The sequence below is a fragment of the Poecilia latipinna genome, unplaced genomic scaffold, assembly GCF_001443285.1.
Source record: "Poecilia latipinna isolate Pla-1442-1.1 unplaced genomic scaffold, P_latipinna-1.0 Scaffold88, whole genome shotgun sequence".
Taxonomy (NCBI): Eukaryota; Metazoa; Chordata; class Actinopteri; order Cyprinodontiformes; family Poeciliidae; genus Poecilia; species Poecilia latipinna.
Window position 1 is genome coordinate 280,860 of NW_015112704.1, and position 26,416 is coordinate 307,275.

Below are 26,416 nucleotides of genomic sequence, written 5' to 3' on the forward strand. Positions count from 1 at the left end.
TCTGCTGCACGTTTTTCCTGTCCAGACAGTTGACTCATCCATCAACCAAACGTCTGGGGGTTGGGGGGGGGGGGGGTTCCCGACAGGTAGGCTGCTCCTAAACAATGATGTCTTGTTATTAAAGGAGGCCAAGACGTTAGTCATGAGCTATTTGGGGCTGGGGTGTTGGTGATGGTTTCTGGGTGTCTGGTCTGGTTAAAAAAATGTGAAAAATGTGCAGGTGAGTGTGATTACTTGTGTCTGTCTGCTGGACGGATTGTTCGTTTGGTACAGTGAGTTCAGTATGTGTGGATTTTTCTGCGGAATGTGACTCTTAATTATTAAAGTAAACCTCTGTACTGGCTGCTTTTTTTCCTGCAGCATATCTAAAATATTCCTAAGGAAATGCAGCTTGGGAAGCTGAAACACATACATCCTACTTGACAAGCTATTTGCAAAGCAGCCAATCTAGGAAGGCCGTTTATTTTCCTTGGTGCTGATTGGCTGAACCCCCAAAGGCAGAGAAATGGAAAAGTTATGCTTCAGTGATGGAACTAAAATTGTTTCCACCATGCGTACTAAAGTATATAACAGTATATTTGGTCTTTGAAACAGTTATAAGGGATTTTGGAGGTTTTGCTGATTTTAACTATTTGACGTTTGCGTCCTCCGTATTACCAAGAACATGAATGCTACTTGAGTCTACATTTACAAAAACTGTTTTAAATAAACATGTTTGATGTTTTCTAAGAGTCGTGCCAAATTTGTCTGTTCCGGATGAGATTTAATCCCATTTTCAAATGACTTTATGCTTGGGTTTCAAAACTATATACATTTTCATGGTCACTTATGATCCGAGAGCCGGTCTTCTTACTTAGCTCAGAAATATATACATTGAAAAAACATCTTGTCCAAATTCAGATAGAAGACAATTCAGATCCAATAGAATCAAATCCCATATGTTTTAAATTCACCCTAAAATAAAAACACACTTTTTCTTTTACCTCATATTAATATCATTTGTAAGTTGTTAAAATATGCTGACTCAACTCTCTTCTCATAACCAAAGCTGAGTGAAAACATGGAGGCGTCTTTTCTACGCCTTGCTTTGTGACTCAACGCTTTCAGGTGCAAACCAGATGAGGTCCAAACGTTTCCTCTTTGCTCTGATGCTTTTTTTGTCATAAAGGACGTCCTTTAAGGAATGAAACAGGGAATTGGTTCTCTTCAGATCCATACCCTCTTCGTTTTCTTGTCAGCAGAATGACGAGCTGATCTCGGAGCGCCGCTTCTCTCCGGTGATCCCTGACTTTTCTAGAGGGCCGACTTTAAAACATGGTTCTTTATTATCCCCGCTAGTTTGCCAAGATTTATCCCATTAAAGTCTGGAATGCCCTCACGTGAGAAAAGGATTGAGTGTGAACACAGCCGACGTCTTTGTCCCGCCTGCTTCACGCGTAGCAGTGTGTGTATTTGTGTGTAAAGTCTGGTGGAGGATGCCCTGCTTTTTGTTTCCTCTTGGGCTATTTCTGTCTGGACAGAACTGGAAGCTCTGTTCTGTGTAGCGAGTGGGACCGATTCGTCTCTGTTATGTGTGTTTATGTGTGTGTGTATCCGTGTGCATGTGTGTGTGTGTGTGTGTGGGCGGGTTTATCCCCAGGATGCTGCTGTTTCAGCTGTTTGGTGGAAGGAACGTGAAAAGCAATGTGGCAAATCAAGACGAACTGAGCAACATGATTTGATTTGTGCGACTTTTGAGGAGACATAGATTAGTAGATGTGTGTGTAAGCAGCTGTGTGTTGCAGAAATGATCCGGTTCTCTTGTTTTTGTTTAGGGAAAAGCTGGCCGTGGCTCGCCTGCAGAGGGAAGTGGCACGGAGCAAGAGTGAAGGAACAATGGTAAAGTACTTCCTCCTCATTCACACTGACATAAACGCTTTGGGTATTTAAACCACGGAGTAATTGTCAACATTTGCTGTGGATCTTTTCTAAATCACACATAGTTAAAATTATGTTTGCTCCAATATATATATATGAGTTTAACAACAAGTTTCACCTCAGCGACACATCAGAAACTTCCGATTGGTTTTATGGCAATAACCTTTCTATTAATTGTATTTATCACATTTTCCATAAAACCAATGTTCAGACTTTGCGTAGGCCAATCCCAGCCTGCTGTAATTATTCCACCAGTTTTGGTGAACGGACCAGTTTCAAATCTGAGCGGTTTGACCACAACTACCACGTTTCTTTGAGGCGTTTGTGCTGACAGCAGCATCGTGCTGTGGGACTGTTTCACTACCAGAATGACTGATGAATTGCACAAAGTAGATGAGAAGAAAACAGCTGAAAAATGAGGCGAACATTGGAATAGTTTATCTTATCTCCATCTTAAACCTTACTGATAGTTTGAGGAAAACTGAACAATTTAAAAATATAAATCAGTCAAGAAGACTTTATAATATCCAGAAGAAACACACCAGAAGCTCTTTTATTGGTTCAAACACGAACATTAAAACCATTCATTCTCATGTTGAGTGAATGTAAACAGATGGAGGACTCACTATATCTGCTTCATACAGATCAAAACTAACATTCAGTTTCAGTCATATTATTGGTGTTATTGTCCGAATATCTGATCAAAATGCTTGTTGGCTGTTAGAGGTTCATCAGGGTTTAAGTCATGATCAGTTGGAGTTGAGCAGATGGAGCTGTAGGAGCTCATCTTCCTCTTCCTTTTCCTCCTGGTCTGAGCAGCCAGTTTTTCTCTGAGGCAGGTCAGAAAGTCGCACCATGTGATGGAGCTGCGCTCAGCTGATGCTCCCACCGCAGGCTCAGCTGTTTGGCTTCACCCCGGTGACGCCTCTCGTTCTCTTTATGGCAACAGGCCTGCAGGACCAGCACACATATACACACACACACGCACGCACGCACGCACGCACGCACACACACACCAGGGAGGGATGATGAACTCTCAGGATGTTCAGGCTTGGTGTTGGAATTCTCCCTGATGCCTGGAGCTGAATCTGCTGGTTTTCTCTTCCCGCCTCGTCCCGCTGTGGACGAGGTCAGCAGCGGAGAGGTTTCGGCCGCTGGGGAGATCGTTTCTACCGTTAATGCTCAGAGTTGGGAGCTGCACAAATAACCTCACACTGTATCCCCGGCACAAATCATCCATATGCTACATGTTATTGTTTACATTCGGGAATTTTGAGCATCCACACAACGCTGGGGGGCAAAAAGACTATTCTTTAAGAACCGTTAACTAAATGAAACCTGGAGATGTAGTTGTTATTAATTCAGTGCAGTGTGCCACAGCAAAGGGAAAAATAACGCAGAAAAACACTAAAGAATAACTCTGAACGACTCATATTCTTCTTTTTTCTCGCTCTCTGTTTCAGCTACGCTATACACAGACCTGTTGCCATAGCAAAACACCAAAAAACAGGCTGACATTTCCCACATAAAGAACAGAATATTCACTCCATTTCAGTGTTAATATTTTAGGCGTGATGTTTATTTTGCGATTATCATTAAGTGATGGTCTGAACACAGTTGTGGTTGATTAGCTAATTTAAAAGTCTGCTCTACTGATGATTTGTCTGACTTGGTCACCTTGTTTTTATTTTGTAACTGAATTGAAACACACCAAATTCCACAGCACATCTATATATTGAGGTTTTCATAGTCAAGCTAGCATAACTGAACTACTTCGCTCTCTCTCGCCACTTTTTTCGTAACTTTTTATTGACTTTATCTACTTGTAGATAAAGAAAAAGCGATACCATTCTTTGCTGCTAATTGCAGCAAAGAACGGTGTCGCTTTTTCTTTTATATATCATAAATACTTTTAAGATTTATGTTGAAATTTTAACAGCTAAAACCAATGGCAGTTATCATCAGCCAGCAGTTTTTTGCTCTCCAGCACTACACCGTGTTTACATTCTGGATTGATGCTTCCAGATATTGTTATGATGAGACATTCTGAGGTTTTATTCCTGTCTTGTTCTAATTTGCTGAAACTAAGGGTGACACCTGTGAGTGTCGGTGCCCTCTGATCCCGAGGAAACACTCCTCTGAATGGACGTCCGCTCAGGTTGAGTTATCTGTGCCAGACAGAAGGGGGCGAGGATGGAGGGGAATATCGCTAAGCTCCATTTGAAATTAGGATTATCCCCGTTGGATTCCCCTTCGCTGTCTCTCTGCCATTCCTGGGAGGTTTCAGAGTTTCAGCGCTGCCTGGAGGAGATAATTGCCGAAGTGCTGCTGGTGTGAAGTGGGAGCTGCTAACCAGAGGAAGACCCCCACTCTGTGCCCAACTTCTGCCCCAGCCCCCATCTATTCATGTCCATTAAACCCTGTGTGATCAGACTGAGCAGTTCTCCTCCGTTTGAGCTGAAAACCTGTCACAGAGATGTCTTCACAGCTCAGTGCAGTAGGCCTGAAGCTTAGCGGTGTAAATGACAGATTTACCAAGTGAATGTGTGCTTCTACTGGATCTCCTGATGTTTATTCTACAGGACGTATAGCTCAGTTGAACCGTTTAAGCTAGCATTAATACAATAGATACAGTTCTAAATGTTCAACAGTGTTGGTTTCACTAGAGCAGAGGTTCCCAAACTGTGGGGCATGCCCCCTAGGGGTGCGCCGTGCCATTGCAGGGTAGGGCGCGGGATTAAAAAAAAACAAAAAAACAAAACATGAACGCTGTATGCGCTGGGTTTTTACCTTAGAATGTCCAACTTTCTGTTATGGATGTCAATTTGATACAGTAGGGGCTACATTTCCCATATCTGTGTCCTCTGTCACTTTTATCAGCAGTTAACGTTGTTAACGTGTCGTAACATGTTTTTTCGAGCCGCCTTTAAGCGCATCATGAGCGCAGAAAATGTTTGGAAACCGCTGGGGGGGCCCAGGAGGAAAAGTTTGGGAACCACTGCACGAGAGCAAGATGAAATATTAAAAATATTTCAAAGGTTTCACCAGGGAATCTGGTCGAGAAACTACTACAGCTTATTGTTTTTTTAATTTTAAGATGTTACGCATTTCCATTTTACTCTCAGGACAAACATTTCCAAGTTCCAAGTTGAACAAACAGAAAGACCGTCAGTATTTGAAATTAGGGGAGTTCCAAACCAACCTCAACCTGAATGTCCAATATGGACTTCCCAGGTTTGAAAAGAAAGACTAGGAGCAGAGACAAATTTTAAGACAGACACTCAGTCTCAGTTTTTCTTGACTACATTAGTACAAAATGAACAGATTCCCACATTTTTTCACTCATTCATAATTTTCAATTCCTTGCATATTGTCCTCAAATATAGTCAAAAACATTGGGTTGAAGTGAATGCTAACTCCTACCCACAGGTGGCAGTATTTCTTACTTCTATTACACCGCTGATATCGCACAAGTAATAATCACAAAACATATCACAAAAACAATTGTGAAATCCTGGAGGACGACTGCTATACATCAATTGTTAGGGAGAACATTTATTTATTGTTTGTATAAATAAAATGGAAAAGATTTGGCATTAGCTTGGATTGCTAATAGCTATATTTTCACTTAGCTTAGCAGTCCAGCTCAGTTGTGACCAGTTGACGTATTTTTCAAACCCATTAGCTTCCTAGCTTGTTAGAAAGCTAAGAAGTTAATGTACTAATTTACAGTTTGAGTGTTAATAGAACAGATGCTAACATTACAGATATTAGTGGCTAACAGTTAGCTAGTGGCTAACAGTATTGTCTGTGCTAATAAATCATTAATATCTTCTTTCTGCCATTTTAACCTTTGGGCTAACGTAAACAGATGTCTTTGGCTAGACCAACAGGAAGTGCTTGTTAGCCAACTTTGTCAACAGACCAACTTGAGAACATTTCATACTTCATACTCAGAGTGCTTAGCATAGATAAGTCAGTATTGAGTTTAAAGCACAGCTTTATGCCCAGGGTCCATAAGCTCATGGTAAAGTGATACAGGAACCAACATTGTAGAAATCCCTTAAATATTTCAAATAGTTTGTTTAGGCTCCCCACAAATCCGGCCACACAAGACATATTGTTCATGATGTGGGAAAACAGAAGATTTCTTCCTGAAACAATCCCTCTCTGTCAGTTTTCCAGTCAGGCCCTGTATTGACGGCTTCGCCACGCTGCAGGTTTCCTCTGGAATCCTCCAGGCGTGGCGCGGGGCCGGGCACCTCCCTGTCTCCTGCTCGCCTTTTGATGCCACTCCAAAGTGCGACCCCAGTCCATCAGGGGCAGGATGTAGGGGTTTCCTGAGTCTCGTAAAGGCACGCAGCGAGTCTGGGGAAGGGGGTCGGAGGGAGAGGGCCGGGCATTTAAGATTACGCCCTGCTGGAAACGCCTGTCTAAACAACATGTGAAAATAAACGAGCCAACTTTGGGGAAACATTTGGCTTCATTTTTCCTCTGGGTTTGGTGCGGCCGCTCGCTCTGACAGAGCCTGTTAGTTGAGTAAATGATTGGGGGCTGATTGCAGCGTTTGATGAGGGAAAGCATGCAGGACGACTAGAGGCACTGTTTTTATCTCACTGCCTCTTATTTTATGATACATCAGCACAAAGTAGTGCATAACTGGAAAGTGGAAGGAAATTGACAGTTTTCAATTTTTTTATTTCAATTCCAAAATACCTTTTTGATCCCAAAGGGAAATTAAATGTTGTTCTTACTGATATTATTCAAGGTTCTTCAAAGAGTTGTAGTAGAGGCTAATGGCTGTAGGCAGGAAGGATCTCCTGTAGCAGTCTGTATTACAGCGAATTTGAAGAAGCTTCTGACTGAGGATACAGTTTTTTTTCTTGTTCTTTACAAATCCCTTTTTTTATTATTATTATTTTTTTTTCTTTTTTTTTACAAATAAACTCATTTTTACATTCTTAATATAATGAATTTTGTTGCTCACAAATAGTTTAATTTTGCCAGTTCTGGCGCCAGTGGCAAAAAGTCTGGACACCACTGGTCTGTGCTTTTAGAACCATTTTACAAGCCAAGTCCTTTATGGTTTGTCACAAACAGCCACTGATATTCTTCTGTGGAAAATAGCCCAAGTTCTACTGGATTCAATTGGATAGGTCTACTTTTCCAGCATACTTTAGGTTTTGGATTGAAGCCAGACCGTTAACTTAATAAGACCAAATTACAGACAATTTGGCTCCAGAGTAAAATTTTACTCTTTATCGGAGTAAAATGGGCGGACCACAAATGCATGTTACACTTAGTTTTCTTTGCGTTGATCTACTTCTTCCCAAATACGTTAGACTTTGTGGTTGTAAGATGACAGAATGAATAGTTTTGAACAAATATTGTTCTGATAGCGCAGGGCCACATTAAAACCTTAAAGAACTTGAGAAATCCTGGAGAAAATAAAATTAGGACAGCTGAACTTTGTTACTGGAGACGGACATCAGAACTGTTGTTCTTCTATGGGTCAGTTTAATGAGAAATCCTCTGGATAAGTGATTAAATGATGTTCTCCTCGTCCCAGTTGATGACCACACAAGAAGAGCTACTGATTTATGTCACTTTAATGAGCTGGCAGACCCAAGGTATGATATGTTATCTATCTGACAGTGATTTATGAGTGTTTAAGACGCAGCTTAAGAGCGGAAATCTTTTGTGCTTCCAGCAGATAAAGAAGCGTTTTGAGGGTCTGAAAGACGCGGAGGAAGGCTCGGGCCTCGTCCGGCGCTCTGGGCTGGGCTCTGACAGCTGTTTGTTAGAACGGGTGACAGCGTGGAGGTTTGGGGTCTCAGGTGTTGTCTCTGCAGATTGGCCTTATCAGACCAGGCAGGGGCCGGAGCCGAGATGGGGTCCCCCGGCTCCCAGCGCTTGGTGTATTCACCGTGGTGACAAACGCTGACAGCCGGGCCCAAATCACACCTCAACACCGGGCCTTTCCACCTCTGTCTATTGGTTTTCCCTATGAAAGGCTGTGTGGATGTGGGGGGATGATAGATGAGCCACTCATATGGCTTAGCATATTCCTGGTGCGTGTATTATTGGTATTATTTTCTACAGCGCCGGAGGCTCTCTGAGGGAGAGGTGCTACCCTCTAATGTAGACGCTCTCCATGATAATTGAATTGATGGAGTCCTGTGGGACACAATGCGCCGACTTTTTACTGAATAAAACACTGTTTAGACTCAAATCCATTTGAATAGAAAGTCACTTTTACGCTTTTTATTGTATTTCAAATTAAATGTGATTGGAGAGTGTGAAACTGAGCTTCAAATCCCTTCGTGCAGCGTGGTATGGAAGCCCTGAGCTGCAAAACACAAAGTAGAAAATAAAAATTAAAAAAAATTATTTTGCCAGGAAATACTTTATATTGATTGCATTCAATTAAAATACTACATTTTAAACATCCATAATTTTTTTATGGTATGCCCAGTTTCTTTTCAAGAGAAATCAACTTTTATGCTTTTTATTATATTTCAGAGTGAAATTGTTTGTTTTATTATGGAAGCTCAAAGCTGCCAAACACTAAAACATAAGAAATTAGTACAGAAACTCAAAATGCACCATCATTTGAGAAGTAGGCAAATATTTTGTACAACAGATCCCATAATAACTGGTTCTGTTTTGTATGTTGCTAAACTACTATTTTGTTGACAATTGTTTTTGTCCTGTGGGTAGAAATAGGGTTGAAAAGCAACCCATGTGAAACTGGCACAAAGCAAAATTGAATATCAACACCTTCCTAAAATAATGGTGTAAGTCATTTTTTTTGCCAGAAGATAATTTAGGCAAATAAAAATTACTTTTGGCAAAACATGACAGGCCATTATTTTAGGAAGACAGTGATATGTAGAAAAGCTCCTCATGGTCACTGTTGAGTACTGTACAAGACCTGTGATTTTCTGGGCCTGTTTCTCTCTCAAAGATTCTAGTGAACCTTTTTGTGGTTCACCAGAATCCTAACTGGCAGAGATAACAAAATATTTTATTTAAAACATCTATCTGAAAAATCTGTTTTGTTCAGCTTGTGTTTTTTCAGGTTCTATGGTTAAATCCTGACAATTCTAGTAATATTTCTATCTCACAGTGAACTCTTATATTAATACTTCAACAGTGGCTCAAACTTTCTCTTTAGAAATGTCAGCGAAGTGGTTAAGAAACCTTGGATATCTTGATTGCATGTTTAGCATTGCAAACAAGCTACATTAGCTAGTTTCAGCCAAGGACAACTTCTCCTTATGTTACAGTTTCTGAATGTAGCCCTATCACACACACACACACACACACACACACGCACACACGTGCACACACAGACACAGAGTGAGTGTTGTATTTATGTTTTATTTATGAATGAGGGACCTGCACGCTGCGTTGTGTCCCTGATGTTTGCTTTAGTGGCGAGCCCCTGATCCGCTCCCGGCCCTTTGATTAGGCAAAGAGCTCCGGCAGAAGGAGAAAGGGGGGAGGTTTCAGTGTAATGAAGAGATTATTGAGCCCCCCCTACAAACTGCGTCCCAAACCCATGTACAGTTACAGATGGACGTCCTCTGCCAGCAGAGACAGAGTCAAGGCTGAGCGCTACATGTACATCCACTTAATGTGATAAAGCTGGCCTTTTACAGGACACGGCATGGCAGGGACAAGCAGACGAGGCTTTAATTAATTTAAAGTCCTTGGTGGATCGTGCAGGGGTATCATGGGGCTTTGAGTCTTTTAGTGATTCAGCTTGGTTGAAAGTCATTACTGTCTAATGTTGACTGAATTAAGGCAAGGTTCACTCCTGGAGCAATTTAGACGAGACTTCTTTCTACCCGTCTGATCTCACAAAAGCTCCACAGATTCATGGAGATAAACTCTGGAAAAAAAACAAAAGTTTGGATCAGTATTTTTCTTTTCAGAAGAAGTAGTTCATTTAGACTGATGGGTCTCTGGACATGTGTTTGGGATGATTGTCCTGCTTGCTAAAAAACCGAAACGTGTAAAAGTTGGGTTAGTTGAAAATAGCACCTTGTCTTCAGGATTTTGACCTCTTTAGCAAAGCAACTGTACCACTGAGAACCACTGAGAGGGAAACAGAGGTCCTGGGTTCAAATCCCGGATGAGCCCCCAATTATTGTGACCTGACTCAAAAAGGCAGTTTCCAATCTATATATATATATATATAGATATATATAGATTGGAAAGTCGTTGAGGCTAATTAGCTCAACCGTTCTCTTGTCTGGCTGTTAAAGCTTTTCCTGGAACATATTTAGCAAATTTCAAACTGTCTTTTTGGAGCAGATGGTTCCTGCTAACTTCCAACTTCTCAGTGCATATTGACATTAAGCTAGCATAACTGTGGATTATGACTATGGTGGCCTAGCATCTTCCAGTAGGAGAGAGGATTGATTTGTGGATGCTTCCAAAACATCTTCAGTTTCCTTCCTCAGGAGGGGACAGTTTAGGTCATCGGTTGGGTTTTACTACTCTATCACAATCCGGACCACACACTGAAACTCATTTTGGAGTAGATAAATCAGGCTAATGTCAGGTTTACGCTAAACCTCAACCTCAGCCCCATTGAACATGAAAGCCTCTGTAGTGCAAAGAAACCAACCAGACCCACACTGACTCCTTCAAAACTTGTTCTTCCCTTTGGACACTGGTGCTGTCAGCAGCTGCTAGTTTCTGATCTCATCTCGGTGGTTCCAGGGGAAAATTTTTGAGAGTCTTTGGTTGGTTGAGTGAGAGGTTGTGTTCTCAACTGTCACTCCGGTTGAATTTTTATGTAATAAAAGAAGCTGATGTTGGCTAGCACACCAGAAGCGGCTCCAAACCCTAAGGTCTTGCATCATGCTTCATCTGGCCCTGCCTGCATGGATACGTTTCTGTGTCAGGCAGAAAATGAAGCTGGTCTCCACGGTGACAGAGGTCACGTTTAATCCTGAAATCCCAGCTTGTTTCAGATATATGGCTCAGCATTCCAGTCCATTTTAAAGATTACTCTCTCTCTCTGCCTCTGTTCCATTTGCTTTTCCTACCAAGTGTACAGAATTGTTTAAAGGGACAAAGTGAGGTTTTATCACAGGACTGCATTGCCCTCTGCAGGGCAAACCTGGCACTACACCTGGCCGTCTTGATGTCAGCCAGCTAAAAAGAGGATTATCTTCCTCAGTGGTTGGATTAAGTAAATAAATGTTCCCACGGGGAGTTTCCAGGCTTGATTTTAGCTGATTCTCTCCTCGTGGCCACTCTGCTTCTCACAGAATGTGCTTTCAATTAGCAACAGCAGCAGCAACAAACCAGTTCAACAAGAAAAACTGGCTTCATAAAGATACAGTAATGTTTGACTTAATGAGTTTTGGCCTTGTAAAGTAGCTGAAGTCATCCATATTTACCACAAAAGGCAGCGGCAGGGTTTTACTGCAGATGCTGACTGTTAATCGTGATGTTGTTGGCGAGCGACAGGACGGCGGTTTCTGCCTCTGGTGCTCGAAAATGAAGCTTCTGTGCAGAACAATACCTCGTCTAATGAAAGCATGCTTAGCATTTTTACCTCCTATTAAACCCATTTTCCATACCAGAACATGTTTGCACTTTATTACCAACACAAATAAAGCAAGTTTCTGGGTTGAAACAAAAAGAGGAGAGTCACTGGTTTCTGCTGCTGGCAGGGGGAGGGAAGACTTTATGCTTCGGTTTGGCTGAATTTATGGCGGCCATTACCTCTCCCCCACCCCCTTCATTCCCCATTAGGCCCCCCCAACAGGAGGAAACCCACTGTTGTGTAAAAACTCAGCCGCTCGTTGTAGCCATGAATTTATGAGCAGAGCGAGAAGCAGGAAAGCTTTTAAAGGTGACGCGGGTTTAATATCCTCTCCCTGACTGCTGACAGCTGCTGCTTCTGACAAAAACACACAGAATGAAAGACGGCTCCCGATTGGCCGGTTAGCACCATCTACAACTCACAGCAATCCTTGAGTATTTGTTTCATAGCAGCTGAACAGTTAAAAACCGACTCTCATTGTTCAGCTGCTGTGCTTATTTCTGCCACTAGGTGTCCTCATAATTCTGTTCCTATAGGTGATTTTGCTATAACCAGAGAGCAGGCTCTCTATTCGTCAGGATTATGGTCGCCCTCTAAGCAGCTCCAGCTAAACTCTCTGGGCTTTTGACTGGTTTAGTGACTTTACGAGGATTTATTTAAGATGATATTCCTGGCAGGACTTCTCCAGATAGTCAATAAATGTCCAGCTATGAAACAGGCAGCCAGCTTGCAACAGACAAGGCCAGAGAGCCTGAAAAACATTTCTCTCTCATTTGCTCCGTCAGCTAGAATTACCTCCACCAAGATCGCGGGAAAGAGTCCAGGATTGGTCGCCAGAGGGTTTTTCTTCTCAGATCCTGTGGATAAACTCATAAATGGGGTGGAAATGAAATTAAAAAACTCAAAACTGGACTTTTACTGGCTTTAATTTAGCACTTTTACTCAATCTGTTTGCTTATTTTACATTCCATCAGTAGCCGGGTTTGTATTTCTTCATAAACAGGATTCGTTGTTAGGCCTGTCTTGACACTTTTTTTTTTTCCTAAGTGATAAATTGTCTCTGAAGTTATTGTGATAAATGGTAATTTTCCTGTATTATAATAATAATGCATTCTGAAAGATCAATATACTGTAAATTTAACACTGGAACTGGAAGACATTTGAAATATCCAAAATAAATAAACAAAGCAACAAATTAAATGGATTATGAAGTCTCTGTAAACAAAATTGTCCTACTTGACAGAGGCAACTGTGGCTCTGTGGGTAGAGTAGTCATCTTGTGATCAGAAGGTTGTAGATTCGATTCCATCTTCCTCCTGGCACATGTTGATGTGCCCCTGAGCAAGACACTCGTCCCCAAACTGCCTACCGATCTGCACATCAATGTATAAATAAGCTCTTTGAGTGGTCAAAATGATTGGAAAAGTGCTATATAAGTTCAATCCATTTACCATTTGATCACCATCCTGTCTGTGCACAGCGAGAAAAGCTGATCCACGAGCTTGAGGAAGAGCGCCGCCTGCGACTAGAGAGCGAGAAGCGCCTGCGGGAAGTGACTGAGGAGTCGGAGTTGGGCCGGGCGCAGATGGTCTCGCTGCAGCAGCAGTTCTCCAGGTACGATCCGACGGGGACCTTCAATGCTTCCTCTCCACTCCTTCTGACTCTCAACTAGAAATAATCAAAGTTTATCAGCTAGCCTCTCAGCGACGGTTTGTTTCATTTAGACTCCAAAGGATAACAGCACTCTAAAAGCTAATTTTCAAAACAGTTATGTGTTTTTGGATTTTCCTTTCATTTCTTTCAATTTGACCATTTTCTGCCTCTTAACTGAACTCACAAGCTTATTATTTACTCTTTCTCCATGTTTCTGCATAAATATGACCTAAAAACGAAAAATATGGATCTGATTCAAAACCCCATAGTTTTTTAGTGCGCTGAAGAAGACTGAATGAAGCATCACTTTTTCCTGCTGACTGGACAAAAGTTTTCTCTGCCTTAAACGTTTCCATTTATGCAAGTCAAAGCCTTGTTTCCAAGTCAAAGCACGGTGGTTGTAGTGTCATGATTTGGGTGTCTGACACCTCAAAGGAACTTTTTATTAAATGGAGTTTTAGAGCAAATGAATTACCAGCATATAAGTGGATCTGAGTCTGATTAATGATTAGATTGTTCTGGAATAAATGAAAGCACGGTAGTGGCAATAATATGGTTTGGTGTGTTTTATCTCGTCCTAGCAGCTTTAAAACATTGTTTTTCCTCAGAAATGGAGAAAACATTCAGTTTTCTATCTAAGATATTACCCATGAATAGTCCTTCAATTCCACTTTTCCTTCTGCTGTAATATTCCTACCAGAGCCTGAAAAATTGGTCGGTTTTGCTTGGCCCCTTTAAAGCCAGGCAGAGCTCCAACCCTCCTCCTGACCTCCACTCTGTGGCCGTCCTCCGCTGAGGCGCTGCTGGAAGGTGACGGCGAATCAAGAGTCAGATGCCATAATTAGGAGATAGGCACGCACCGCTGTACTTACGCAGGATTTTACATTGACTGCTTATCTTCTCATTAAGTCGGCTGGAAAAATCCAGTAAATTTTAATGGTCCCGGCGTTCTCTGCCGGGAGATGGATGAAATATTTAGGAGCCATTAGAAAAGACGCGTCACGTGTTTGATGGTTCTGCGTTGGGCTCGTTGCTCCGCAGCCTCGTTGCTGGCTGGCGTTTCCAGTTGATTCTCCGGGGAGCGGGCCCGTACACAGTGTGATCCTTTTATGAGCTGCTCCCAGCCGCTCCGGCAATTCATTCTCAGGTGTATAAATCATCACTGAGCTGCCGTCTCAACTTGTTTTTGTGTTTCTAACACAGCTCGCTGCACCTGTCTGAAACCTCCACTTTGGCCTAGTTGATTTCTATCAGAGGAGACTCCCTGTCTGACCACGTGGACTTTCTGTGGTTTCCTGCCAAGAAAATGCAATAAAAACAGAATCCCTCAACTCTAAAAGTGAGAGGTCGAATTAGCAGATAAGAGTTAGGGAACCATCTCCCTGCTAGGGTCTTCCTCAGATCCTCAATGAGACAGATAAATCTAGCTACGGTCACCCAGGAAGATATTTCTCATTGGACCTTGTGCGGCTCGGCCGTTTTACAGACCAGATATTTCATTATATGTCCTTAAAACCTGCGATCAGAGCGAAGGGGGGGAGCTTATAGAGATATCTATAATGGAACTTAGCCATGAAGTGTCCAGACAGAACACTCTGTCTGGATATTCTTCGCTTAAGCAGCGCTGAGTATTTACCTGACAGAGTACTGAGTGAAAGTGGAGAGGTGGACTCTATGGCATTGCGTATTGACACCATAGAAGTTTCTTTGGTTGGCTCCATCACCACGAACCTTTGCCCCTGCCACTTTCTGGTCTGATGGCCCAGCTTCAATCCTTCAAGACACGCATGACCACAATTTTCCATTGTTTTTAGGTCTTTAGTGATGTGTTGGCACCGGTCGTCTTCTAGGGTGGAATCAATCAGTCAACCAACCAACCAATCGTTTATTTGTATTGCACATTTCAGTAACAAGGCAGTTCAAAGTGCTTTACATTATAAAAACACAAAAATACAAAGTCATAAAAACAACATACAGTCTACGATCAAGAAGCTATTCAGTTAATTTTATTGATATATCACCAACAAGTGGTGAGCACTGCCAACTAAAAAGCTAGTTGCACTAACCCTAAAGCGTTAATCATAAACTATTCCCTGTTTTGTGGACCCGCAAAATGTTTGTTGTCAATTCCTAGCAACAAAACTAAGAACGTCCTTTGGAAACTCTTCATGTTTGTAGATGAGTTTAATTCCTGAGTCTGCTTTTGAGTTGAAGGCTGCAGGATGTTCTTGGCCGTACATTCTGTGGCATTAAAACGGAACAAAAGCAGAAGAGCACATCAAATGAAAAACTATTTTGTGTTGTACCAAACATTTCCCGTTAAAGAAGATATAAATATGTCGTCTGCTTTGGCTCTTATTTGCCGAAAGCCCCTGGCCGCAGACTTGGGTATGTGGGTTGGACTCATAAAAAATCAAATCTTCTCTTCCAATGCCAAACAGCTCAGTCTGCTACTGTTTGGTGGTGACATACTGGGAATTTAACATGCAACTCATTTCACAATGTTTTCTTGCTATAAGAAGCTATACACCTTTGCAGCTCTTGTTAACTTCTTGCATAATTCCTGGTTTTGCCACAGCTATTATTACATTAAACGATTACAAGAAAGTCTTTTGTCAGAAAACACAGAAGAAGGAGGGATGACTCAAGACGTCTGCACAGCACTCTCCATACCAATATAAGTCAAACAACACTTAATTACATCCCTCCGACGTAATATATGTTCTGATCAATTCGGGGTGTGTTATTTGCAGTGCATTAGAGGGAATGGAAACGTCATTCCGTCAATGTGTCTTTAAAACATCCCCTCAAATCACGTCAGACAGACATCCAATCTCTTAAGAAGAGCGGGATCTGTTTGACCTCCGGGCAACAATTGATTTGCGTATTGCTAATTAATTGGTGGTAGTGCTTTGAATGATGAGGAATTAGGCCAGATGGTTGATGGTGAAAGGCCTTCAAATTGTTCCAGAGTTCCTACGCAATCTTGAAAAGATCTCAAATGCCAAACTTAAGCATTTTTGGTATAGGTGAGTATTTTTTTGTTTCCGTACTTTAATCTTTATTCCACCAAATAACTGAATTCCTTTAACAAAAAGTCAAGTTTAAGAGAATATGTTAAGAATTCCCACAGCTGAAAATACCTTTCCTCTGGCACAGTTCAGACCAAATCATTTTCACTCTAACCACTTTGTCTTAGACATAGGTGTACACTCACGACATCAAATCCTTACATGCCCTCCCCCAACCAGTTGGGCTCTTATCCTGTTGTGGGTCACATGTCCAGCCCCTCCTGACTTTGGTCAATCCCCCTTAGGCTTTCCCCACTGCTTGCAAGTCCATGCTGTTGTTAAACTCCAATGGATTAGAGGCAGACTCCGCACCCAGCTCGGGCCCACCCTAAACGCCCCACAACCCAGACATTCAAAAGCCAGAACAGGGCAGGGGAGACTGAAATATGGGGACAGAACTACATCCTTCAGCGGATAATGACATTAGATGAATTTAAGAGAATTTAAAAGAAATAAATCAGTCGAGTGCATTTGGATGTCCTTTCTTGCTATGACGGTTAATTGCCTTAATTCATCTTCCTGGACTCACTTAAAGGATGACCAATGAGAATTCAAGCACTAGCGGGCCTATGGAGGTCCTGGTTCTGGCCTGAGGATGAGAGAGGCAGCTTTGAGGTAATGAAAACTTTGACAGTCAAGAGAACTAATTGTTTTGGTCTTTCTTGATGCATTTGCTGTATCTTCCATACTTATCCTGGTAGAAACTCTATTTTTAAGCTTTTGCTACCTGTAGTAGGAATAAGGTATATTCTAAAATACTCCTAGAGATAAAAGTTTGATACTTTCTTTTGGGCATTAAATGTCTCTAAAGAAATAAAAACTACGCAAAATTTGGAGACAAGAGCACAACATTTAGCAGATGAGAACATTAAATGGCTTAAAGAGATTTGAATAAAACATTTTTTGGTGTTTAGCATCTTCTGGAATGCTAAAACAGGATGGGGCCGCTAGGTATCCTGTTTCTGGCCTAATGATGAGATAAGCAACTTTAAGACAATGACAACGGACAAATCCATAATTGCAGTTTTCTCGGTAGAACGAAGTCCCTTCTAATGACCCTAAAACTGTCCTTTGGACCTTAAGGTAAGCAAAGTGAAGAGTGAATAGATCCCTCTTTGATCTATTCAAAGAGGGATCTTTGAATCCCTCTTTGATTCAAGAGCGTTGCCTCAGGTTAGAGACATTGACAGCCACAACACATGCTTGTACATTGTCAAAACTGTGGCCTTTACTGGCGAACCGCTCAGCTTGACGTTGAATGATTATCGTCTTGAAGGGCCCTCTTCTCGACAGGATATGGGAGACTTACGGGCAGACTAACAACAGGAGCAGATGATGACGGCTGCCTGCAGATTTATGCCCCCAGTTTTCCTTCTGTGCAATACTCGGTGTGTGTAGAACGCAGGCATAGATGATGTAAACAGACAGGAATTGCTTTTCAAGTCTGGACGTGTTGTTTGGACGGTCATGCTCAGGTTGATCCCTCCACGGTCCGCGGAGTGTAGTTCGGGAGGCGTGTACTGTACGCATTCATGTGCTTCTCTCTTCATCATCTGGTCGGACTGCAGCGCTTTCAAACAGTGAGCTTTTTGCTGATGAATGCTGCTGGAGTCCAATCACCCAACCATCCAATCAAAGCCTGTCAAAGAGTTTTAATTTGGTGTGTTGGAAATCGCCTTGGCAGCTGCGAGGATTTAGCTTGTATAAATCAGGCCCCTGTTCTAGACGGCACATCTGGGGTCATTAACAGGAAACAGGGAGGTCGGTCTTTTGAAGTCACTTCCTCATCGAAGCAGAGCTGCTAAATAGATCATAGGTGTCTGGGCTATTTTGGGAAAACCTCGTGTTGGGCCATTTTAGCCCAGTTTTCACCTTGGTTTTGAGCCGGGAATTACATCTTATCAAACTTGAAAGTGCTTTAACATCAATCCCTAAGTTTTGCTTTGACAGCAATCATTCACTAGGTTTCTGTGTTGAACCCTTTCTGACATTTAGTTGTGACACTAACACTCCTAGCGCTCCAACTTCCGTCTTGGATTAAGCACACTGGATGTGATGTCTGCAAGGCTGCTATCAGAGGTCAGATTACAAGCTTCTGTGGAAGTAGGGCATCCAGCCGCATATCGGGGTAACTTGCCTGTTTCATCAAGCTTATATAACGAACTGGTGCTCACAGATTGTTGCCTGAAGCGGAAAAAACATGTTACTGACCTAATGGTCATCATAGATTTGCTTTTCCTAACAGATGCTTAGGTTGGAACATATAGAGCAGCTCTTACTGAGCTCTACCGTATCAGCAGAGTAATGCTCCACTGGCGTTGTTTGAAAGCTACAGAAAATACAAATACTGAGAGTCTGTATTTAGTAATTCAAAGGTCACTTTAGCAATGAATGGAGTCCAGAAAATTTCCACCGTATGGTCTCTCAAGATTTCCCAAGTTTCTTTTTGTCTCTATTTTTGTCTCATGATGGAATTTACCAAAGAAACATTGAAAGAGCTATCCTTCGTTATGAAGCGTATGAAACTGTATGCTAGATTTATGTTTTCCAATCAATAATTATTATATTTTTGCCTGAATTTTGCATTTACCGTTCTTCCCATTAGTTTATACTCATATATTCATCCATTTTTAAGAAATTTGCAGACTGGTTGTGTTTGATATGAATGCTTTAGTTTCTATTGAATTTTTAAATTAGTATTAGAGCAAAAGTCTTTATCTAAATGTAGTTTTTACCTAAAAAAGAAAATATTTAGGTCTATATAATGTTGATGATCTATCACAAGGCGGAATCAAAAAATAGAGATCAAATTATATTAAAAAAAGTTTAAAAATTGATCTAGAAATCTTGTAAAGTCGAAATTATTAATGTTCCAAGAAAAGAGGTTAAAAATGGCTAACTTAACAGTCAAGCTAATGTGGTGATACCATGATTAAACAAGGGGGCTTAGGGTTCTTCATAATAATTTGTTTTGTCTATTAGGCCAGCCTCTATTTCCTTGATAGTCATATTTCTATTATATTTTCAATAGCATAACTTTAGCTAAGAAAGTAGGACTAGGCTAACAAACTGCTAGCATGGTAGTCAGGCTAAAGTGGTGCTATCAAGAGGGGAAACTGGGGCCCTAGACCTTGTTAGAAAGCTGCAGCCTTCATGGGCCTTTAGGTGATTTGATCAGACACAGTCATACTCAGTTTTATCAAGTTCCTTCTGCAATTCACAACCAATTATTTGGTTGAGATGTTGCAGATTGACTGTTGGTGTTAATGCCAAGACCCAAATATAGAAAAGAAAATGTATCACATCAAAGCTACCAGTACACTATCTTAATACCTCATGCTTGGGTCCAACCATAATCACCACCTCTGCTCCCTGTCTTGACCCTGCTTTGAAAACCGAGTGTTGGGCGCCTGCTGTCACCATGACTGAGGTTCCTCACTGGGAAGGCTGTATATCTTTCTCCCATGTGGGATGCACATGGCTGTTAGTCACTGATGGAAAACTTTACGGGATGCTTCTGAGGACCAAAACACTTCCTTGTCTCTCTAATGGCTTCCTTTAGCCAGACGTTGAACTCTGATTACTATAGGTCTCCCTAAATGCTGAAGTCTGTCCATAGTTATTTTGAGAGGAATGTGACATAAAAAAGGTGATTTAATTATGTTTATTTGAATACTTTCTGCTTGGTATTGTTAAGATATATGGCTGTCAGAGCATGCTAAATGCTGCTACCTCCTGATCTGCATGTGTGACTTGTTGTGAAGGTTAGAGGTCTCCAGCGGGGGTCAGCGGTCACAAGGTCACGGACCTTTTGTAATGGTATTCGGCAGTAACACTCATGACTGATGTGCCTGACTTTTACAGCTCTGGAATGAAGCAAACCTTTCACCGAACGCCTCCGGTCCAGCCCCCGCTGCGTTCGTTGCTCTCATTGATTTAGGTCACGTCTGAGCAAGGGTCTCCAACATGTTTTGCTGCAAAAAACAGCTCTAAGAGGATAAGAGTGGCTTAGCATTGGGTTAAGCTAGGCAATCAGCCGGTGGGCGTACATAAGCGATTTGTTGGAAGGGAGTCAGGATAGGAGAATGGAATATTTCTGTGCTGAAACGGACAGTTTGTTGAGTTGGGGTAAGAAGATTGCTGCAGTCACTGAAGCAGTCACGCGAGGTCCCCGCGGTTCCTGGGCTGGCCTCGTTTTGGCTGCACAACTGGGGGATTGTTCTCCCTATTGCTTCCCCTGCTTAGCAGATTGCAATTGTTCACCTGTCAAATCTGATTAGAAGGTTTTGTGGAACCTGAGCCTCTGACAGAGCCAGGGAAGTGAAGCAAATTCAGGTTTCCTTCAGGAATTTGTGGGCAAAAATTCAAGAAACAACCGCGTTCTTGGTCCTACATGAAAAATTCATGAATGACTCCAGAATAAGATGCAGTGCAGGGGTTGCCAAGCAATGATGGGAGCATGCTGTAAAGCTCAACTCAATATTTACATAAAACTAACTTGATGGAGATACAAAAAGATAGCGTGGGTGCTTCCAAACCAACTCTATGCAAAGAAGTATATGGTAATTTAACCACATTTTTTGGATTTCTCGGTGAAATGCCATTAGCCCTACCAAAGCTGACGACTGTCAGACTTGTGGAAACAGGAGATCAATTAAACAGAACATGTGTGACAACATGAAGTAGGCTAAAAAATCTCAAAAACAATTGAGAAGTGATTGATGCAAACGGCTCACTGCCAGTTGCCGCAAATGCTTGATGGCAGTTCTTGTAAAGTATGACATTACAAGCTATCGGGTTTGTGGAGCAACTGCTTAATCACCAGGTTGCTTTGGTTGGTGGTTTTGCCTCAATAGAATCAGAATTTGAAAACTTCACTTTGTGTTTGCTCAGAGAAAAGACACCCTGCCTCTAAACATTGCACGTTTGCAAAGACAAGCCCACAGAGACCGGCAATCTGTTGATGCTTTCCTTGCACAGAAAGTGTGGATTTCCTCAAAGCCAAAGTCTCTTTAATCACCGGCACACACGCCTGTGCACGCACACACTCCAGCTGACAAAACAAGGGTGGATCTCCTCATCCCGAGTCGTCCTTCGCCAATGCAAGGCTTTCCCATCAGGACTCTAGAGGCTGGCTCGCCTCCTGGCAGGGGGCCTCTCTCCTTCAGAGAGGGCTTAGCGTGGCCCATGTGGGAAAGTTTCTGCCTGCCAGAACGCCGTTCCTGCTCGGCACGGCGCTGGATAATGACATGCCAAAACGCAGCGAGGAGAAAATGAGAGCAGAAGATCGGACTCGGCAACCTGGCTGTGCTGTCGATTGAGCGGAAAGCACTCAGGCTTATATGATGACCACACTGGCCTATTTGTTCACCAGGAGACCCACATTTCAACAGCAGGGACTAGGTCAGTGTGAGAGCTGGCTGCCCGGCCGTGCGCATGGAGCTCAGGGATGTTTGCGCTGTTCTCCTGGCTTTCTTCAAGAGGAATGGAGGAGGTAAACATGGAGAGAAAGTCAAAATGGGGTAAGAATTTTTCAACTTCTCTGGATACACCCAGAACTCTTTGAGATAAAGAGTTTACCCAAGACCTGTTGCAATTTCCTGAGCAACTCTACGTGCCCGGGTGTGTTTCACATTTGCGTTCACCTGCATACGAGATGAGGAGTTTCTTTGAAGATCATCGTAGACCTGCGGCTGACGATTGATCGGGCCCTTAATTGCATTTCCTGAACTGCTGACGAATGTTTGGAATTCAGCCGGAGTGGCTCAGAGGTCAAAAGAGTGAGAATTGGCTTTCACCTCAACACACGCTCTCCTTCGTCCTTTACTTTGCCCTCTTCTTCCCTCAGTGATGCACTCAATATTTCCTTGGCTCGGTTTGTGATAAATCATCCTTCCACTCTGAGAAAGACTGTTTTAACATTAAGTGATGCTTGTGTCATCTGAGAGTTATTTCCCATCCATCATAAGCATTTAGCACACCATGTCGTCCATGTAAATAGGGTTAAACGGAGCTGGATTTACAGTAATGACAAATTACAGAGTTTATCTTCAGGGATGTTTTACCGGGAGCTCGTCCAGTTATGGCCTTAATGAGATTTACCGCTTTGGGAACTGGAATTGATGGGGTTTTTTTTTGTGTGTTTTATAATGAATTTATATCACATTTAAGGGCGTATTTATGCAAATTCACTTGGATTTGCATCGCATTGGGTATTTCCGAATATTTCCGAATGTCACCCAAGAACTTTATTTTTCTGACGTTCTCATCGAGTTAGCATATTAGCAAATTGATTCCCTAAGACATTTATTTAAACTATGAAAAGGATTTCTTTTCTATGACGATGGTGAGCAGAATACAAAGTGAGTTTTTTTTTCAGTTTCTCCAGTCCATCACTATCACATCTGCGCTTTCAGAGTGCCCCTAAATGCTTTCCCCCGGCCTTCAAATGGACACAAACCGGTCTGCTGAGATCTCGCACATCAGTTCGGAGGGAGCTTTAGAGTTAGCGTGAAAAATGAAGCGGATCTTTCCAAAAACGGGAGCTCTTTCAGGTGTGCTGGAACGAAAACACCAGACCATTTCCTCCCATTCAGCATGTGGAAGTTTCTTCCCGCCCCGCCACTTAGTGACTTGAAGGTCGCTGAGGAAGTTTGTCTGCAGGTAGTCGGGCATGCGCGAGCCACACACATTCACCCACTTAATTCCACATTCAGATGGAGGTGTTTTTACTCGGCAGCATTAGACTCACTCTGACTCCATCTGTTGGCTGGCTTAATGATATTTCCTCTCATCTCGGTTTCATTGGCGCGGCCCTGTTTTACACATTAATCATATACGTATCTCACATTACCCCTGTCACCAAGTTCTACCTTAATTTCAGCAGATCAGATTATCAGAAATATTAAGCGCTGTAGAAAATGAGCTGTGAGGAAGAACCAGTTGCAACAGGTTGGACTGTTTTCACAATATAGACACAGAGAAAGGGAATTAAAAGTTGGATGGCAGCAGAAGGATCAAGCTGCAGATTTATCTGTGGGTGATCACCTTCCTGTACGCCCTCGGTTTGTCTGTGATTCCTACCTGCAATACTGATCAGGCCTGTCCTCAAATCCTTGACCTGGGGTCAGAGTCTCAGGCCTTAAAGGCTCTGAATGTCCAGGTCTTCCTCCCGCTATAGGTTGTTCTGATTAAGGCCAGTGTTTAAAGCTCTTTGGCGGTGCGGTCAGCAGCTAGAGGCCTGATTACAGCCGGCTTTATCGCTCAGACTGGACAGATGGTGGGCATACAGCTACATCCTGCCTGCCTTCAACCGTTTCACCCGCTAACTTGCGTCCAGCATCCACCACTGTTAAACTAAACATTTACATCTATTTAGTATGTTTGTGATGGGGTGGAAAGGCTTCTGTGTTGAATCAAAATCATAAAATACTCGTATCAGAGCAGCAATTTCAAATTTAATCATTTAAAGACGCATGATAAATCTGCTGATTTGTAAAGTCACATATAATCATTTTTTGTATTGTTTTTCAAGCTGAACAAAATTTGGCCAAACTTTTTAAATGTCTAATTTTGAAATGTCTGCTAAGTATTGATAAAAGTTTCATAAACGGTTACATAAATCGCATATTGTTCACTGGTTGAACAAAGGAAGTGGTTAACAATCATTACTATTTCTGTTTATTATGTATATATTAATCACAATGTGGTTTTTATTATTTGGTTTTCAGCAGCAAGGTTAATTTTTAATACGTTTGGATGTCTATTCTCTATCTGAAAAACATTAACTCAATATGTATAACCTAACATTATTGATAACATTTTCGGGTTTTCTTTGATATTTACCAGGTTTAATAGAGAAGTCCTAATAAAATCTATCTCATTTTAAAATGTAACCTCTTGATCCCCTTTCTGAGGCGCTACGTTTAACTTTAATCCACTTAAAACAGCCAGATTGTCTGTGCCAAATGTCACTTTGTTTCATAAATCATGAGCCTTGTGTTGTTGAATAATTAAGAAACACCTAAAAACAGAGAAATTAAGATCCCTTTCTTCCGGTAAGGACGTTCCTTCTGCCCCCAGAGTGATCCCGTTGTCCCTTTCAAATGTGTCCAGCTTTATCAAGCGGAGATGATCTGATGCTGTGGCTCTTGACAGGCGAACGGCGGCGGAACCACGCGTCTGTTTTGCATGCAGCCCGCGGCGTTAGCAGCAGATTGTTTTTGAGCCGATCAGGCCTTGAAGCTCAAGGTTACTCGCTTCGCGTTTGCCGCTGTGATTGGCCTTAATTTGAAGCCATCAGCAGCCACATATGCGGTGGACTTGCACCTACAAACAATGAAAAAAACAAATGGTCCAATAAGCCGTGAAGCGGAGCGTGTGTGCTGAGCTTTCTCCGCATGGCAAACGAAGCGGTCCAAAAGCAGCGCTGTTCTCTGTTTCCACGTTTGCCATGTGTGAGTTGATGTGGACAAGCTTATGAAAATATAAAAGAGAGAATCCCTCCTGAGGGAAGATCCATTTCAGAGAGGTTGCATTCTGCTCTCATTTCAGGTGATTTCAGCCCAGACGTTAGCCTCCATTCGTCACTCTGGATCTGCTCACACTTTCATCTTCACGTCATATCAGACACCAAATTTCCATCATAAAGAAAACAACATAACGAGTTCAAATTCGTTCAAAAGACTCACTCAAACACAACCATCTATGCAACAAAGAACCTCAAAATATCAACCAAAACGTCTGCCTTCCTCTGGGCTGAGGTCTGAAAAGTTTCAAAAGTTACACAATTGTTGACAGTGAAAAATATCTCTAATATGCCATAATTCTGCTTTAATTATTTAGATTTTAGGCAAACAAGGGGGAAAAATACACTCCTGTAGGGTTAGCAGAGCTCTATATTATGTTAGCTACATGCTAACTGCAGTGTGACATGGAGCTTTTTGGTTTTTATTCTTGGCACATGCTAATTTCACTCTTAACACTTTGATACCTGAATTTATATTCACTTTCACAAAAAATTATGTACCATTTCTGGTTTTGTTCTCAATCAGATGTGAAATTACTAAGGGCTTATCATTTTAAACCTTACATTTCACATTGGTGTAAATTTAGCTATGATGCTAATTTGACCCACCAGGCAATTGAGGAATGAAACAGACTGTTCAGCTTTGGAATGCTGATTATTTTGTTGATGGTCAAACAAGATTTTGAAACCAAGTCAAAATAAATGTTTTTGAACATTTATTTACTTTTTCATTCTTACAGAATTTCAAGTACAGCTAAAACACTGAGAAATCCCATTACTGCTCTGTCCTAGAAGCTTTTATCCTTTTATCAGAATTTTGATAGCATGTTGTTTATTTTAATATATCATATCTAGAAAACATTTGTCAGCTCGAATATATTTCATTGCACTGCAAAGCTCAGGGTTTAGAATATTCAGTCTATCAGCCAAATTCAACGCAGTCGACCATTTGTACGCTTCAACTTCCACGAACAACATGTAGTTCTCACTCCGACCAGTAGATGGAACCAAAGAGCATCTGACATCAATCTTAGTATGAGAGGCAGATGCATCAACCAACATTTCTAGTATTCATATTTATCAATAGTTCCCGGTATAAAGCTACTTGGCCTCACTGGTTCATATAATAAAGGGTTAAATGAAGGAATTATCTGTCTGACATATCGGGTAGCCATGAAGCTCATTGCTGATTGTTTGCATTATTTGATGTCTCTTGCTTTTCTCCTCATATTTTAAAGCCCGAGTGACATGAGATTAAAAATAAATATGTACTGTGTTGTTTAGAAACTCCTCAGCTGAAAAGCATCCTTTCCTCTGTGCTGTGTGCAGGATGGAAGAGACGGTGCGGTCGCTGCTGCAGAACCAGGGCGGCGTCCTGGAGCAGAGCGCCGTGGACACGGTGGACATCATGAAGGCCTACAAGGTGGGACACTTTTCTACTTTGGAAAACCTTCCTGGGAGCTCAAAGTTCTCCTTTAATACGGTTTGAAAACACAAACATCTTTCAAAGGATTTTATTAACAAGTTGTGCCCTGCTGGCAGCAGCATTCAGTAATCGGTCTGACATCAGAGCCTGTGGTTCCCTGAATGTGAATAATGTTACCACCGTTTACTTTGAAAAGGACCAATGTTTTTTTGTTTTTTTTTGTTGTTGTTGTTGTATTAAGGTTACCATTTGAA

General features: G+C 41.9%; 1 protein-coding gene across 5 annotated transcripts in view; it reads left to right on the plus strand.

Moving 5' to 3' along the window:
• LOC106940666 (nck-associated protein 5-like) overlaps positions 1 to 26,416 on the plus strand; it is a 138,620-nt gene that overhangs the window by 78,751 nt on the left and 33,453 nt on the right. For 4 of the 5 annotated variants that reach the window (XM_015023498.1, XM_015023469.1, XM_015023476.1 and 1 more), the window contains 3 exons: positions 1,815 to 1,878; positions 12,966 to 13,099; positions 26,066 to 26,159. In XM_015023498.1, coding sequence (XP_014878984.1) covers positions 1,815 to 1,878; positions 12,966 to 13,099; positions 26,066 to 26,159 — 292 coding nt within the window. Of the gene's footprint in view, positions 1 to 1,814; positions 1,879 to 12,965; positions 13,100 to 21,399; positions 21,732 to 26,065; positions 26,160 to 26,416 lie in introns of those variants that run through there. The other variant, XM_015023491.1, reaches the window with a different exon arrangement.